This window comes from Pleurodeles waltl, chromosome 4_2 (assembly GCF_031143425.1).
Source record: "Pleurodeles waltl isolate 20211129_DDA chromosome 4_2, aPleWal1.hap1.20221129, whole genome shotgun sequence".
Classification (NCBI taxonomy): Eukaryota; Metazoa; Chordata; class Amphibia; order Caudata; family Salamandridae; genus Pleurodeles; species Pleurodeles waltl.
In genome coordinates, this window is record NC_090443.1 from 740,458,623 (window position 1) to 740,475,847 (window position 17,225).

At 41.0% G+C, this 17,225-nt stretch overlaps 1 protein-coding gene across 4 annotated transcripts in view; it reads left to right on the top strand.

Annotated features, from left to right (window-relative positions):
• Positions 1-17,225, top strand: part of CCDC18 (coiled-coil domain containing 18) — a 574,107-nt gene that overhangs the window by 324,266 nt on the left and 232,616 nt on the right. For all 4 annotated transcript variants that reach the window (XM_069232377.1, XM_069232374.1, XM_069232375.1 and 1 more), the window contains one exon: positions 9,242-9,384. In XM_069232377.1, coding sequence (XP_069088478.1) covers positions 9,242-9,384 — 143 coding nt within the window. The remainder of the gene's footprint in view (positions 1-9,241; positions 9,385-17,225) is intronic.

Sequence of the window (17,225 nt, forward strand, 5' to 3'; positions counted from 1 at the left end):
GCTGCCACTGTCCCCTTCCTCCTGCCCTCCATGGTCCACTATGCTGCAACTGTCCCTCTTGTCTGTCCGGTATGGTCAGCTTGCTCCCCTTGCCTCTTTCCCCTCTGCTCTCTGTTGTCCATGCTCATGGCCGTGTCCTCTCACTATTGCTTTCCATGGTCTGTTGTGCTGCACTGCTGTTCCGCTTGCCCTGTGTGGTGTATTGTGCTGCTACGTCCCCTGAAGCTTGCCCTGTAAGGTCAGTTTAATGAGACTGCCCATCTCCCTCCTGCCCTCTGTTATCAGAGTCCAGGTCCTACCCCATTCCTCCTGCATTCCGTGATCCAATCTACCATACTTGCCAACATTTAGACCTTGGTAAGAAGGAGATTTTGGAGAAAAAAAACTGTGGATTTGATTTTCCCCATTGACTTACTTTGAAAAAGACTAGAGTTTAGGCAGGAGGCAGATGAAATAAAACCCTTTTGGGCTTAAAAACACTGGGAATCTCCTGCCTGAATCGGGTCAGTTGGGATGGTTGTACTGCCGCTGCCTCTTCCTTCTGACCTCAGTGGTCTTTTATATTGCCACGGCCTATCTTGCCTATCCTGCATGGTTAGTTTGTTGCTCCTGCCCCTCATTCCTCTGCCCTCTGTGATGCAATTGTACTGCCACTGCCCCTCCCGCCTGCCCAGCATGGACAATTGCTACCTCTGCACCCTCCTTCCTGCCCTCAATTATCTGAGTCTTTACTCCTGACCTCTGCCTCCCCACAGTATTCCAATGAACAACTAGATTGCTAACATTCTATTTTTATTACAAAGGTGTGGCTAGCCTGATGTTATCTTGATGTAATCCAAACTATAATACCTAAAGCATTTCCTTTCGAAATTATAAAAATGAGAGGGTCTTCTTCTCAGAGAACTTATGGTTAGTCCTCTAAAAAAACAAAATTAAAATGAGAATATTTTTTCGGAGTTCTCAAATAGTGACAAAGCACTTCAAAAATTATTTGCTAGATTTATGTTTTTTTTTATTCGGTTGATCACTTAGTTATTTGTTACCCTTAGTGGGGAGGATGTGGCGTTACGGCCAGAGCTGCAGACTTTGGAACTGGCGAACCAGGTTTGAGTTTCGGTGTCAGCTCAACATCCTGTGATTCTCAGCGCATCACTTAATTCTTCCATGCCTAAAACCAACAAAACTGGAAACAAAAAAAACTCCCACTCACACACCAAAACCCAGGGGTTAGGTGCATGCAGCAAAGCCACACTACACACGACGGAAGAAAGTGTGCAGCAGTGGTTGTATAAGCGTGCGATAGATATTACTTTACGTTAAAAAAGACATACAAATTTACTGAAGTTACTAAAGGTTACAGAGATGTTGTAGGTAGAATCAGAATTTACACGCAGACAAACCATAGAAATTCAGCAGTTATAGGTACACTTATCTGAAGAAACTATAAATTGTGCTATTAAGTAACTTTAGGCAACAAGTTATATATTCTTAGGATTAGTATACCTGTAAGTATCCTGCTGAATTTCTATGGTTTTGTATGGGTAAAATGTCATCCTAACTATAACGTCCCTATAACCTTTGTTTGTTTCAGTGAATGTATATATATATATCTATATATAGATATATATATATATATATATATATATATATATATATATATCTATATATATATATACAAACAAAGGTTACAGGGATATTATGGTTAGGATCAGAATTTATACACAACACTATAAAAATTCAGCAGTTATGGTTATAGTTATCTCAAGAAACTATAACTTGCGCCCCCACCATGCAAAGTTTTCAGATCAATAATTTTACTGCACATGTTGCATTGATATTATCAGTGATGTCATAGAAGATGCAATTACTGATGTAATATGTGGGGTAATTAGCAGTGCCCCACATGGCGAGGGTGCGAGTTAGTTATTTGAGATAATTATAACTGCAAAACTTCGGTAGTTTTGTGTGAGAAAATTCTGATCCTAACTGTAACCCTTGTTTTTTTTAGTGAGCATATATATATATTTGTGTGTGTGTTTGTATACACATATATGTATTCATATAAAAAAGTTAAAGGAAAATTATACACGAGGAAAGTAGTTAGAGTTTAACTTTAAAAACAGGAACTTGGAAATTCACTGAAAAGCCACTGCTGTTTAAGCACAGGAGTTCCACTGGACCGGAACGAGAAAAAAACAGCTTTGCTTTGGCTCATGGCAGGCAAGATGGGTCCCTCTAGGATGTCCAAACAAAGGCTAGGGAAGCAGAGTATCCTTAAATATGTTCAGGACTCAGGGACTGCAGCACTAGATATCACTTTTTTGTGATCATTTATTTCTCAAAAATGCCTCAACAGAATTACACAAAATCACAAAAAACAGGCTTTCTGGATAAATATGCAGCTTTCTACCAAATTTGGTGTAATTATATTGCTTTGGGGAAAAGGTTTTTTGGGTTCCCATTTTTTTCTCTACCACTGTTTGACAGATTTTTTTCTTTGGAAAGTTTTTCGATAATTCAGTAAACAGTGCCCAAATTATTAGTAAGACAAGAAACCCTCTTCCCCTCGAATCGCTGACTCACATGGCTACAACCACTAAGTGTGTGTGTGTGTGTGTGTGTGTGTGTGTGTGTGTGTGTGTGTGTATATATATATATATATATGTGTGTGTGTGTGCACTGGTAAAAACAAAGGTAACAGGGATGTTATAGTCCGGCTCAGATTTTAATCGTACCAAACCATAAAATTTTACCAGTTATAGTTAGAGCTACCTCAAGTAACTATAACTCGTGCCCTAAGGTAACAATAACTCTATTTCTCTTTTAAAATATTTGCCCCTGGAGGTAGTGGTCCCCGGGGCAGCGGGGGCGGCATGCTTCCCCTCCCCCCCCCCACTCCCCTCCCCAGAATCCGGTGTAGTCCTGGGGGTGGTTGTCCTCAGGGTGCCGGGGGCCATGTAGCCCGCAGCAAATACATTTAATTTTTCCCTGGGGGTTGGTGGGCCCCAGAGTGCGGGGGCCGCGTGGCCCCCCACTCCAACTATAGTGTTGCCCCAGGGGGATAGTGGTCCCCGTGGCAGCGGGAAAGGGCCTGATGGCCCCCCTCATATTACATTAAAGCCTTGGGGAGGTGGCAGTCCACAGGGCAAAATGGGGTGGGTCACAGGTCTCCCTGCATCCCAAAAAATAAGCCCCGCGGAGGTGGCTTTTTTTTTTTTAAAAAGCCCCCGGGACTTGGTCCACCTGGGGGCATTAAACTAATGGAGCGCAGGAGACCACATTTTTAAAATTTTTATTTTATGAGCGGATCTGCATATTCACCACATCTCCGCTCGTAAAAAAAAATTTAATGCTTTTTTAGCCCAGGGAGGTGGGGGGGGTTGTGTCCCTTTGGGACCCCACCACCAGAGCTAAGGGGTCAGGGTGTTCGTAACCTGGCCCCCTTTTTTTTTTTTTGGTTACTTAAGCTGAGTCCCAAGATGGCTGACAACCCTTCAACAGCTTCTGTCATCATCCAATCAGATCTCAGCACGAGATCGTTAGGGGTCCCGAATCCTTTGCTTACATAGATATAAAAATGTGTTTTCCCCTTCATTTCTCAAAAACTACTGAACGGAATTACACCAAAACAAATAAAAAGCATTCTTTCTGGAGCAGACCTACCTTCTTGCCAAATTTGGTATAATTCCGTCTAGTATTTATTGCGCTATCGCTGTTAAAAATCCCTATGGACAAATGAAGGGGGAAAACCTATTTTGGGACCCCACTTTTTTCTCGTCTTAATTTTGGACACGTATAATAATCGAAATAAAATCATGATAATTTCATGCATGAAATAAATTTCTCAAAGTAAGAAAAAGCATTAACTGAAAAGAAAAAACAATATTTTTTCCATCTTTTGAATTGTACTCTGGTTTGTGTATAAATTATGTAAATCACAGTGCCAGTGAACCCACACAGTTTAACATGCAAATTTCCTTGTCAACTGTTCCTCATATATTTGAATGATTTCTGAAAACAATGTCATCACACAATTGAGCCCAAGTGGGCATACAGTCTAGATTAATAAATACATTATATCAAATGAAATATTTAACCCCCCAATGGGTACATATACACTTGTGTACTCTACACATTATAGTTTACCCATGATTCTTGCAGTTTTCAGTTTATTACACCCTGTGGATGGAAAGCTATTGCTTAAGCACAATAGTTTGCAGATAGACCAATACTATTTCATTAGATGCGAATTCATCCCAGATGACCTCTATTTGAGTGGCAGCAAAATTACATCCACAAGCCACACCCTTCCTCCAAAAGCATGTGTGTAGCTCCTTGTAAGCATTAAGCCCGTTAAAGACCTTATCATCTAAGTGGAGCATATATTGAGTTTCTAACCTCCTCAAGACTGTCGCTCGATTCCCATCTCACCTGTTTGGTGGCACAGAGTCAATAACAAAATATTTATTGACTAACTTCCCTTTTGTGCAATTCTGCAGTGTCTCACCACTGGATATGTCTGATCCAAATTGACAATTGCTCGCATTTGCTGGAGTATGCTCTTATGAACTTGTAATACTGTACTTCCTATGTATCGCAGATTGCAGCTGCATATCAGTACATATACTGCAAAATCAGTTTTACAGTTAAAGGTGCCCATAATTCTACGAGGCTTCACGTGGAAGGGGGTTTGATATTCAGAACAATCTACTTCATTTGAGCATGCTCTACATTTAGCAGAATTGAAAACATTTTTTGGGAGGTCACCCAATTCTCTCGTATAGACACTTCAGGGCTATTCCTAACCAGGGCATCCCTAATTTATTAAGTCTGCGATACTTCATGAGAAGGCTCCTTGAGACTAATGAGCCAATCACAGGATCAGAATGTATGATGTGCCAGTTCTTGCCTACTAATGAGCGCAGTGCCCCATCCTGTGAGTTGAACGGCATTATTAGTCTAATCTGTGCCTTCTCCCGTTTGCTCACTTTTCTAGAGAAGAGAAGGTTTCCCTTGTTGATTACCACCTCTTGTGTTTTCTTTAACAGATCTAAGCATATCCTCTCTGTCTGCTTCTGCCGACCATCTTGTTCTGGCATGCTAAGGCGTCCGTGTCGATGCTACCATTATACCTTGTGCGTAACATTTCCCCATAGATGATGATCGCTTTTAGGTGTTGGGGGTGGAAGCTAGCAGCATGAAACGTGGTATTACCAGCAGTCACTTTTCTACTTTACTTGGTTTCCAGTTTATCTTCACAAAAATACTCTAAACCCCAAAAATCAACCTTGGACCTCCTGATTTGGAATGTGAAATGTAGAGTTAGATAATTTCTATTGATATCAACAAAATCTGTAGCACTCTGAATGGACCCTCTCTACACCACAAATAAATCATCAATAAAGCGGATCCAGACAACAATATGTTCCTCCTACCAGCCCATATGAAGACATGCGTAGCTGGGAGCAAAACAGGTGCCCATCGCCGTGCCCTGCAATTGGTGGCACATTTGATTGCCAAATAGAAAATCATTGTGCTCTAGGCACCACCTAATCATTTCTAATAGCATCTGTGAATGTTTGTAGAATTTAAGTTGGCTATGCCTCAAAAAAACGAACACACACACACGCACACATATATATATATCCTACAGCCTGTAGACAGTTATAGTTAGGACCAACTTTTCCGGTATACAAAGCGTTTCTTGTATTGCTAATAACTTTGGGTCCGTTGAATATTGGCGAAATTTTCAAAAGTAGTGTATAAGTTACTTTAGCTCCTGTCTGGAAACGTTAGTGGTGATTCGTCAAGTGGAGGCAGAGGAAAAAAAAGCGGGGTCTCAAAACACTTTTTCCCCATTCTATGCCAGTAGGGACTTTGCAGTCTTTAGACACGGCTACAGCCCCAGTCGCTGAACAGAATTACACCAAATTTGACAGTAAGGCTAGATCTTGGTCCACAGATCATGCTTTCTGTGATTTGGTGTAAATCTATTCAGTAATTGTGGTGTTATTAAAGAAAACAAATATAGATATTGAGGGATGTGGATCCTGTGGACTTGCGGGTGCCTCCGGATCTATGCAAAAAGCAAGGCCCTGATTGTCAGGCCCCAACCTGAGAGGAAAGTTGCAGCTACCATTTTGTTTCTTGGCTGGGATTCTGGGGAGAAAACATAAATAAAAACACACAGAAGGGGTCAGGATAGAGGTATTCCAACCCCCGTAGGACACATGGATGGGTCTCTAAGTGACCCCTCATGGGCAAAAAAATGGCCTTTTGTTTTATTTTTTGGGCTGATCCGTGGATCCACCATGACACGCAGCGCGACCCCCGGTGTTCTTCTGCAATGGATGCGTGGATCCGAAGCACAATGGGTAAAACTAACTCATGCTCTCACACACCATACCCCTGCCACGGATGGCCAAAGGCTGTGGGCAGCCGGTGGATGGATGCATGCGGGGGATTGACAGCAGGGCCTGGCCAGCCCCCGCCACAAACACACAGCTGAAGATTGCGTGTGGTTGTATTAAATATTACTATACGTTACAAAAACCATAGAAATTCACTGAAAAAACAAAGGTAACAGGGACGTTTTAGTTAGGTTGGCATTTTACCCACACAAAACCATAACAATTCTGCAGTTGGTTATACATAGATATACTTATTTGAAGAAACTATTACTCATGCTGAAACGTAATTCTAGGCCAGCAATTATAGTTTCTTAACATAAGTATAACCATAAGTATAACTGCTGAATTTCCATGGTTTTGTATGGGTGAAACGTGAACCTAATTATTACATCCCTGTAACCTGGAACCTGTTGATTTGTTGAAACCTCGGCAAGATGAATTAAAAACTCAGTAACTGCTTTCTTTCACTATGCCAGTCTTGGGGTTCAAGTGTAGTGAGAGCTTATCTAGAAATTGAGCAGTAGGCGGATGTCACACTGCCAATTTCCCAGCACTGCTGGCATTCTGGTGTCCTTCTGCAACTGCCGATTTTGCGTGTGTGTGTGTGTGTGTATTGTGATTAGTATTCCTCATATTGATTAGCTTAAAGAGCTTGTCTTGAAATGTAGCGCTCAGAGAGCCATATGTTTTAACTTAATGGAGGTATGAACATTGTAAGTGTATAGCACATGCCTGAAAACATGACTATCTATACTTTGGCAATAAAAGTGCTTCCAGTACGTACGCAGTCTTCAAGCTTATATAATGCTTAATAAGAGCATTACGACCTTTGCCATTCCATAATTGTATCTTATCCATTGGCAACAGAAATATTGTGCTGTGACTTATAGTGGTCAAATTGGTATATTTATGGCACAGATTTCTAATCAGGATTTTCCTTAGTACTGACCTATTGGTAGCTAGCAGTTATGTTCTTTCTTCTACTCTTTCCTCCCAGTTTCCCAAAATGAAAAACAAGAAACATGAAAATAAACTAAAATGATGTGGATCGCCAAGAGCAGCACTCCTCTTCCCATGTCCTAAAAGGAGAATATCTCTCTTAAGGTGATCTATGCGACATTAGAAATTCACCTGTGGCCACTCTAAATTCCCACACTGCCCTCACCCACCACACCACTCCACTCATAATGTTTGTGTTCTATGATTAGTCACATAAACAAGATAAGTCAGTTAGCAATTGAGTGCTATTTGGGGTCTACTGAAATCTTGGCCATTAAACGTTTGAGTGTATTAACTCAACTTTAGACTTTTTGGGAAAGTTGTCTCCATTACTGTTTGTGAGTCCTCTATGGACAGAAAAACTAATTAAGGCTATTTTGTGCACATAATGGAGAGTGCATTCTCAGAATCTTCATGTATGTCATGCGTTCACCAGAGTCTTGCATGTCAGTGCTGCTAGCTTGTTTTCCCAGTTGTCGACCTTACCTTCATCCTCAATCATTAGTCCACCAGTCCTTCTGTCTTCCCAGTCTATCAGCATGATGCACATTGCTTCCACAGGCCATTTACCTATTGTTTTATAAATTATTCAAGCATGTTCTTTGTTGGGAGAACCCAGAGTTCATATGGGTTTCAAGTCCTACCGCTATTGGGGTCTTTGCACTACACATAAATATAAGTCGTAGGAAGCACTTCACCTTATGTTTTTGTGTCACCTTCCTGAAATGTATATATAGTTGACCACTAATTTCCAACCTCATTAAAACATTAGCCATTATTGCTGATGATAGATGTTCTTGCATAAAAGCATTTGAATTAATACTCGTCCCTTTAAAACTACTTCTACTTTTGTGCTAATGCTGGTCAGAGCGATAGCCCGTCTCATTAAACACCCTATTCTGCAGCCCTACTTATTCTTCTTCATGCTAAGGGGCATCTGTAGTAGAAACTTCCCTGGTAGTCTTAAGTTTGCCAGGTAGATCATTTACTGATTTCCAGGCCCAGGACATAAGGTCAGCTGCTGTTGGACCAGTAGCAAAGGCACTCTTTTCTCCTGACCTCTTCTCATCCACTGATTCCCATCTAGCCAAGGACAACAAGATCCTCTCCCGCCAGATTGGTAGTAAATATTTTCTTATCATGATCTCTTCTAATTCATCCCCCCCTACTGGGCTGAGACCACCAGATCATCTTCTGATCAATCAGTAATCATGCTACTCTCTGCAGAGTGAGGTATGGTACAGCTTCCTCACAGGTTCACGTACGCCTGACAGACTGGGGCAAAGCCTGTTCAAGGAGCCAACTGCACCACCTACATAGTTTTTCTGCTGCACCTACTGAGTTTTTTTTGTGGGGGGGGAGGGGGTGGTATTATGTGTATTTGTAAAGTTCACTATCTCCACAAGGGTATCCTGGTGCTGAGCAGATGTGTGTGTGCCTAGCCCTGCCTGTCGTAGGTTACTTAACTGAACATCTAGTCTTCAGCTTCTTGTGGAATTCCAGAAGAGATTGGAAGGCTCTGATGTGGAGGTTCCCGAAATCTGCTGCAGTCACAAGCTCCCTGGTTGTTGGTGCATTGAAAAAAGGCCCTCTTTCTATGTCTGTATAAAAGAGGAATCACAACAGGTAGAGCAATGTACATAGCTCATAGAATGGAGGTACTGATTCTAAACCCATTTACTGTCCTTTTTGCACTTCAACTCAAAAGAGATGATTAGAGCAATCACCTTTTCAGTGACCTTTTACAAGATCTTTTCCCACTCATTTTATCAGTATATAATATGACTCAGAAATAGTCATCTGATAAATCATTTTTTCTACAACCCATACAGATTGCAAAACTGGAACAAGAACTTCAAAAACAGAAAGTAACGTCCACAACAGAGTATAGAAAGTTGGAGGAGAAACTGCACACAGCCTATCAAGAAGTGAATATGAAAAGCCAGCAGGTGCATGAGCTTGGCAACAAAATGAAGTAGGTTCCATGTTAAAAATGATCCTTACTTAAATTGTGGTCTTCCTGAAATCAAATGAAAGGAATTGATTAGGTTACTGTGGCATTTTCACTGTACTCTGTTAGCTTATCTCATATTAGATATAACATTCCATCTTCATACCTCCAAAAACAGTGACTGTGGTAATGCCAGGAAAGATGGAAGGGGGTAGCCCAGCTTCTTTCATCTGGGCTCTGCATTTCATCTGGCCCTGTGCTTCTGCTACAAAATCTATTTATAGACCTGGTTTGTTCATTCATGCTTGGGTGGCACAGCAACTCAACCACTAGGTGGCATCAGTTGCTGGCTCTGCCTGGTAAAGTTAAACTCTTTCTCCAGGACATATTTGTAGGTCTGTCTACAGAGAGCTTTATACTTATCTCAAGCTATCAGTCCTTCCAAAAAACGTACCATGCGAAATACAGAGAGCGCCCCTTCAACCATTGGCTTTCATGTTATTTATGACATGCCATTGCTTGTATCTCCTATTCATCAAGGGTTTGGCACTTTGTAGATCGCTGTCCCATTTGTGTTCCAAACTTCTTAGCTGATGGGGCATCAAGTAGTCTTTTTGTTAGACCAGAGCAAGTGCATGCCTTGATGTCTTTGTTGATAGGACATTTTAATTGATATATATATATATATATACATATATATATATATATATATATATGTATGTATGTATATATATATATATATATATATATATATATATATATATATATATATATATATATATATATATATATATACATATATACATATATGTGTGTGTGTTTATTTTTGATTTAGGATGTGCTTGCTGTGGGAGGATGCCTTAGCCATCATAAAAGAACAGTACTATTCACTAATTGCTCATTTATTTAACTTTACTGTCATTATGCTATTTGATTTACAGATATTTTCCTACACACTAAAGTTGTGCACAAACATTGACATTGTCAAAGATGCAACAAAAATATTGCCCCTTTGTCAGAAGTATTTACTGTGCAATATTTTGCTGTGCCTTTTAAGTTCACCACTTGCAAGGTAAACTTCATCATCTGACTCCTTTTTATTAACACTTTTCTTTGACAGTACAGCCTAAATCTTCTAATGCAGTCTGTTTAGCAGAGGGGCCTTACTCGCAGCCTCCATATTGTTGTAGCCAAATAGTTTGCTTTATTGGGAATTTTCTTTCTTGAATAGCCTAAGGCAACACACACAAAGTTGTCCATCTGTAAGAAATTGGGTTGATGGTTGACTAGCGTGTATGAGCCCTGGTCAAGCAGCAACCACAACTATTATCGGGGTAAGGCACAAGAAAACCCTAAATTAACCTGTGCTCAAACCCCTGGTAGCTTGGCACAGAGCAGTCAGGCTTAACTTAGTCAATGTGTAATGTGTAAAGTATTTGTGCAACACTTCAAACAGTAACACAGTGAAAACACACCACAAAAGGAGCTCCCAACAGAGTTAGAAAAAGAATATATGTTTTAATTTTAAAAAAACAGGACCTAAATGCAAAAAATTCAGTTAGTAGAACTGGTGATATTGAATTTTAAAGTTTTAGTTAAAAATAACGCCAAAAGGTGTAACACGCCAACTGTGGATATTTGGTCTTGCTGGCCCAGGACAAAGTCACAAGTTCAGGCCATCAGCAATGGAGAGCTGGCCGGCTACAGAGACTCTTATAGGCCTGCTGGACAAAAGTACCTTCAATCCTGGTTTGCAGAGCATTGCGTTGATCTGCGTTACGCTTCTGAGGTGATGCGTCGGTTCCGAGATGCGACAAGATGGAGGTGCGAGGTCCGGTTGCGTCAACGTTGATGATCCTGTCGACATGGGCTTGTGATCCGAAGTCCGGTGTTAGGGCTACAGAGTGCAGTTGGGGCGATGTATTGCTTCCAAAAAGCTGCGAGGCTTCGATGCAGAGTTTGGCATTGTCATTGAAGCTGCTGTAGACGAGAAATGATGCGGCCTGCCCTGGGAAAACATCACGCAGCAGTGGTGCCGAAGGCGATGCTGGTTGCAGCAGTGAAGCAAATCTTTGACGGGTCCAGTCCACACAGCGGTGGCAAGGTGGCGATTCTACTCGGGTTAGCGCTGCGCAGCAGGGAAGATGCATCAGTTCCACCTGATCCACAGGCTACGCATAGCAACTTTGGCCCACTTCTAAGGGTCCAGGACAGGAGTGACACCACTTGACAGGCAGACTCACGGATGGCAGAGTCCAGGTACAGATGCAAGGTTGTTGGAAGCCTGTTATGTTCCTAAGGCTTCAGATCAGGAGGCCAGCCAACTAGCACTTGAAGTTGTTCTGGGTTCAAGAGATGCTGGTCTAGTCTTGCTCACCCAGGCAAGAGGGCAGCAGACAGCAGATCAGCACAGCATAGCAGAAGTCCAGCAGAGTGGCAGTCCTTCCTTCTGGCAGAGGATCTATAAGTCCAGAAGTTTACTGAAATGGTGGTGTCTGAAGTCCATCTTTTAAACCCTGGTACCCTGGCTCTGGGAGGTAGGAGAAGCTACTATAAAGTGGCTTTGAAGTGCAAGGAGTTCCCTGCCCTGGCTTCAACCTGGCTGGACTGACAATGCAGGGTTGTTCGTTTTTTTGTGTGTGGACAGGACACAGCCTATTCAGGTGTAGGTGAGGCCTGGTCTAGCTCCTCCCTCCCATCCTTCCCATGTCCCATTCAGTCACACTTAAGCTTTCATTGTGTGTGGCTGTCTAGGAGGAAAACACAGATCCCAAGTGCCAACTACACCCAGTCATGTGACCAGAGACGGACTGAAGGCACCAAATGGCTAAGGCAAGAAAATGCCAACTTTATAAAAGTGACATTTTCAGAAATGCAATTTAAAATCCAAGTAGACCATAAGTTAGGATTTTAAATTGTGATTCCAGAGACACCAAACATGAAGGGGTCATTTATTCTTGTAGAAGTAAAAAAACAAATTTAAGGGTTTTTCACTACCAGGACATGTTAAACTTAAAAGTGTATGTCCTACTTTTAAGTACATTGCACCCTGCCCCCTGGCCTGCCCATTGCCTACCTTAGGGGTGACATATGTATTAAAAAGGAAGGTTTGGGCCTGGTAAGAGGTTTATCTTTCCAGGTCGAAATGGCAATTTAAATTTGCACACACACAGGCTCTTCAGTGGCAGGCACGAGGCATGGTTAAATGGCTACTTAAGTGGGTGGCACAACCAGTGCTGTAGTCCCAATAGTAGCATTTAATTCACAGGCCCTGAGCACATCGCTTGTCACTTTACTAAGGACTTACACGTAAATTAAAAATGCCAGTTTTGGATAAGGCAATATTACCATGTTTAGAGGAGAGAGCACAAGCACTTTAGCACTGGTTAGCAATGGTAAAGTGTGCAGAGTCCTAATACCAACAAAAACGATGCCAGAAAAATAGAGGAGGGTGGCAAAAAGTTGGGGGGGAAGACCACCCTAAGACTGAAAGGTCTAACACTAGCTATTGTCAAGCTTTTCCCCTTGCACAGAGCCTCTGACTTTTACAACACTTGTTTTTTTTCATAGAACGGAGGTGCTCCTTGTTTAAAATCCAGACTGAGAAACTGCGTATAGTTTCTGCCCCGACCACTAACAATGACTTGGACCATGGTATATACCTTAGCTGATTAGAGAGAGAAGGAACTGCTGTGTGTGTTGTGTGTTAATAAAAATAATGAGTGAATTTCAGTTTGGAAACAGCCCGTGTTTTTTTTTTTTTTTAAAAGACTTCAAATTCACAAGAATATTGTAGCAACTCAATTAATTATTTTATTTTTAAAAGAAGACGTGCTGTTTGCTTTAGAAAATCATACTTTGCTGCTTCTTATTGTCACTTATTTTTTAGCAATACAGGTCTGAGAGTCTGAAGTCTGCATTTGATATGTAATAATTTAAATAAAAACGATCCGATGATTAACACAATTGGTTGTTGACTCCGATTATGCCTAAAACTCCAAGTAGGTCAAGATCATGTTTTTTTAATTTCATCTAGAGCTTCTATGCAGATGACCCACAAATCATTTTGTCCTTCATATCATTTGCCCCGTCTGCAATCAGGGTTTTTCGGACTTCCTTGCTGGTATTGGGAATTATAAGACCCTCTAATGGCGCATGCTCCACTTTTGGAAAACTGGAATGCCATGAAATTTTAAAACAAATATTTCAGAGATATTAAATACAATTAATGTTGTGATTAACCATAGTTCAAATTCCATAAATTAATAAATCTTCAAACAGCATGTGATTCGTTTCTGGAAAAATGAAGAATTTTTATATATTCACTGATAATATATTCATTAATATAGCAAAGCAACAAAGATAATTTTTTGTGTTTTTATAAAAACGCACTGGTGACCCCTTTAGTCCACAATCCCTTTACATCCAAGCGACAGAAGGAGAGCACCAACCCTCCTGACTCTCCAACCACAAAAAGTTTGAGTCCTATATGCAATCTTTGAAACAATCAGAAATCCCTCCTAATGGACTCCAGCAGCTCATGCGATAAATTGCGTCATGGAGAGTATAAGGTCGATGTTTCGGTCTCCCAAGGATCAAACCATCCATGAGACCATCCTCAGGACAATCTATCAAAGTGGATAAAATCACAATAATTGTTGCTTTCAACATCAACTTCCTAGAAAAGCGCTGCTCAATGCTTTTCGTCCGGCGCATCCAACTCTAGTCAGTTACTCTAGTATAAAGAAAGGACTATTTCATTTCACCACAGATACGTAAACTCCCACCGGGCTCGTTTGAAGATTTATTCATGTATGGAATATGATTTATGGTTAATTACAACATTATTTGTATTTAGTATTGCTGAAATATTTGTATGCAAATGATACCTCCATGAACATTGTGTGCTTTACAGTTTAGATTACCCAGTTCTTTGAGGAATATTGGGTTACCCTGTTTATTTGTTACAATAACATTTTAAAAAGTGTTTGTAAAGTACTTGTTCCCCCAAAGTATCATGGCTGTAGGACTAGAAGTTTCCTGGTTTGGAGTCATGCAACAGCAGACAAATTAGTTTTTAACTGTTTTCCTTAGCAAAGTGGTGTTCAATTAACAAGATATTAATGGAGAAGAAGTTCTGTAATTTAGGGATGAGGACTGAAAAAGAGTGGCCTCATATTTAAGACTGTCTGAAATTGGAAAAAGCACAGGGCATTTAGCTGCAGAGAAACGGACACAAACAGAATGCTAATCTGTCTCTCAAAAAGGAAGGCCCAAAAGATCGAGACAGTAGTGTTCCGGATAAAGGTACTTAAATTCAATGTGCCTTGATACCAGTAATGGATGAAGCGGTCTTCTTGCTGCTTCTACGTAGTCTAGTCTTTTAAGGCTACACATTGAGGTGTTGATACTGTGAAGTCTGTCAATTAGTATGACATGGAGGCCCAAGAAGCCAAGGTGCAAGAATCCTGCATTACAATAGTAGGACAGTTCTCGCAAGGATGAAGTTTGCAAAAGAGCTAGTGTTAGAGCTGGAGCTATTAGACCAGGCCTGGAGTAGCACCACAGTTGGCAGGCCTGAAGCAGAGCTGGAGTAAGACTGGAACTGAAGCAGAGCTAGAGTAAAACTAGAACTGGCACAGAACAGAATTAATAAGAGGACTGGAGCAGAGGAGAAGAAAGCAGGAGGTGTAGCAGAGCTATAGGTGGAACAGAGTTGCTGATGGAACATAGCACAAGCAGGAGCTAGAGCAGTTCTTGGAGTGAATCCAACAGGAGAAACAAACTAGAATCACCTGTCAGGAAGGGGGCTGGTTTAGAAAGGAACATATTTGAATGATTTTGAAGCCATCTTGGAATGGAGTTGGTGCTTGCTGGCTATCGGGAACTTTAGCTTCCCATATACAGCCATTTTCTTCGTCACTTCTAGATCCAACATTGTGAAATCAGAAAGGGACTGAATGAAATATTCAGCCTGCAACTGTCCATTCCCGACAGTAGCACTGTGTACCTGGTAACATTTATCTTTTACCTGGTTATCTGGTTTATCTTGCACAAACGCTCTGACTACGGAGCAGTAAGATCACTCTAGTTCCCCTGAGGAAATAAAAGAAAAGACACTTCAAGACTTTACATTCTGGGGTATCATATTACCAGTTGATTAGCTTTAAGGGAGAACTGTGCCCAAATGGAGATCTTCTACCTTTAACTAGCTCAGGGGACATCATGCCTAGTATCTAACATACCTCCTTCTTCAGTTGATTTAGCCAGGGACCAATAAAGAGATTATGATCCGCAATTCTCATCACAAAAGGTGGAACTACAAGTATCATCCTGGACACCCAGTTAGTGGATGGGTTGTAGTCAAGGCAATGCAAAATTCACAGGATGGCTGGGTGGGGGTGAGGACATCAAAAAAGATTATTTTGTTATGCTCTCCAGAGGTTTCGTTTAAGAGCTTTGTTTGGTCATGTACGTGACCTGAAGCTAACATTGTACCATCCATACGTGCACTAACTATTCCCTTTACTTTCTGACAATAGAAATGGACCGTTGTTTCACCCAAGCTGATCAGTAAAACATGTCAGTAGATCTTAAGTCTAGAACAGCTGGCACTTGCAGACAGAACCGAGAATCCACTTTAAAAAGCAACACTAAGAAAAAACAGTATAGAAGCACCAATAACATTGACAGTCTCACCAAAAATGTTCTCTGGATGTTTGCAATTGTGTAACAAAACATAAAAGAACAACCTGTCCTTCCCGACCACAATAAACACAAAGCCCTAAGTGATGCATGCAGGCTTGCTCTTCAGCTGGTAAGCTTTACTTAGAGGTTGAGATTTCCACAGGTTTTTCAGGTGAAGTTGTAAGAAATCAGAGTTTTTATTTGTCTTTCCCTGGGAATCAGCGTAGTGTCAGACATTGCTTTATTAGCCCACTTTTTTTCCTTTCCTGGATTCTGTGCTCTCTCTGTAAACTTAGGCCAGTCAAGGATGCAGGATGGGGCACACATACTAATAAATCCTTGATTTTGTTCTCTAAGACTTCTTCTGAGAAGTCTCATCTGTTATATGTTAGGTTGTCTATTGTGCCTTGCTGGAGATCACAAAGTGCCTGTTCTGCAGACGCCTTGGCATCAAGGCAAACAAACATTGTTCAAAGATTGCTAAGAAGGTATTATAAGCACCCAGACAAGTATCTCCATCAGCCCAGGAAAGAGTTAGTCTCGTAACGGTACTCATAAAGTAACTGTCCTTGGAAATAACTGAGCGAAACTGGCCAGGGCGAAAGGTTAACTTATCAAGAAGGCATCCAGGAATCTGTTCACCTTTAGGGGATCCCCATTGAATGTACCCCAACCCGTTCTCCCCCACTTGGTGAAAAGAGGGCCAAAGTTGGACGTATCTAAGGTTTGTTTTAATAATGATTTACTGGGGTAACCCTGTATTCCTCAGAATCTGGGCTTCTGTTGTATACGCAGCAGTGATTCCGTCAGATTTGTTCTGGTAAGGTTTCATACTTTTGTACGTAGTCTTATTTAAAGTCCTCTCGTAGCAATCAATCGATTAAGAAATATGCACACATTTATTTTTTCTCAAAAAAAGATAAAACCTGCATTTTTTCAAGTATATTAGCTCACACAAGCAAATAGACAAAAAGGAGCTCTACAGAGAGAAGTGCAGCGGAGCAGTGTTCGTGAAGAGTTAAAGAACTGTGAATAACAAACTATACAAAGAAATTAGCAATGCCTGACTTCACAAATACAATATTATTTATGACAGGCAAACAGCAAATTCAGTAGTTCTTCCCTATCATAATTTTCATAATCCAAACATATGTAAAAGAGCTTCCCTTAAAACTTAA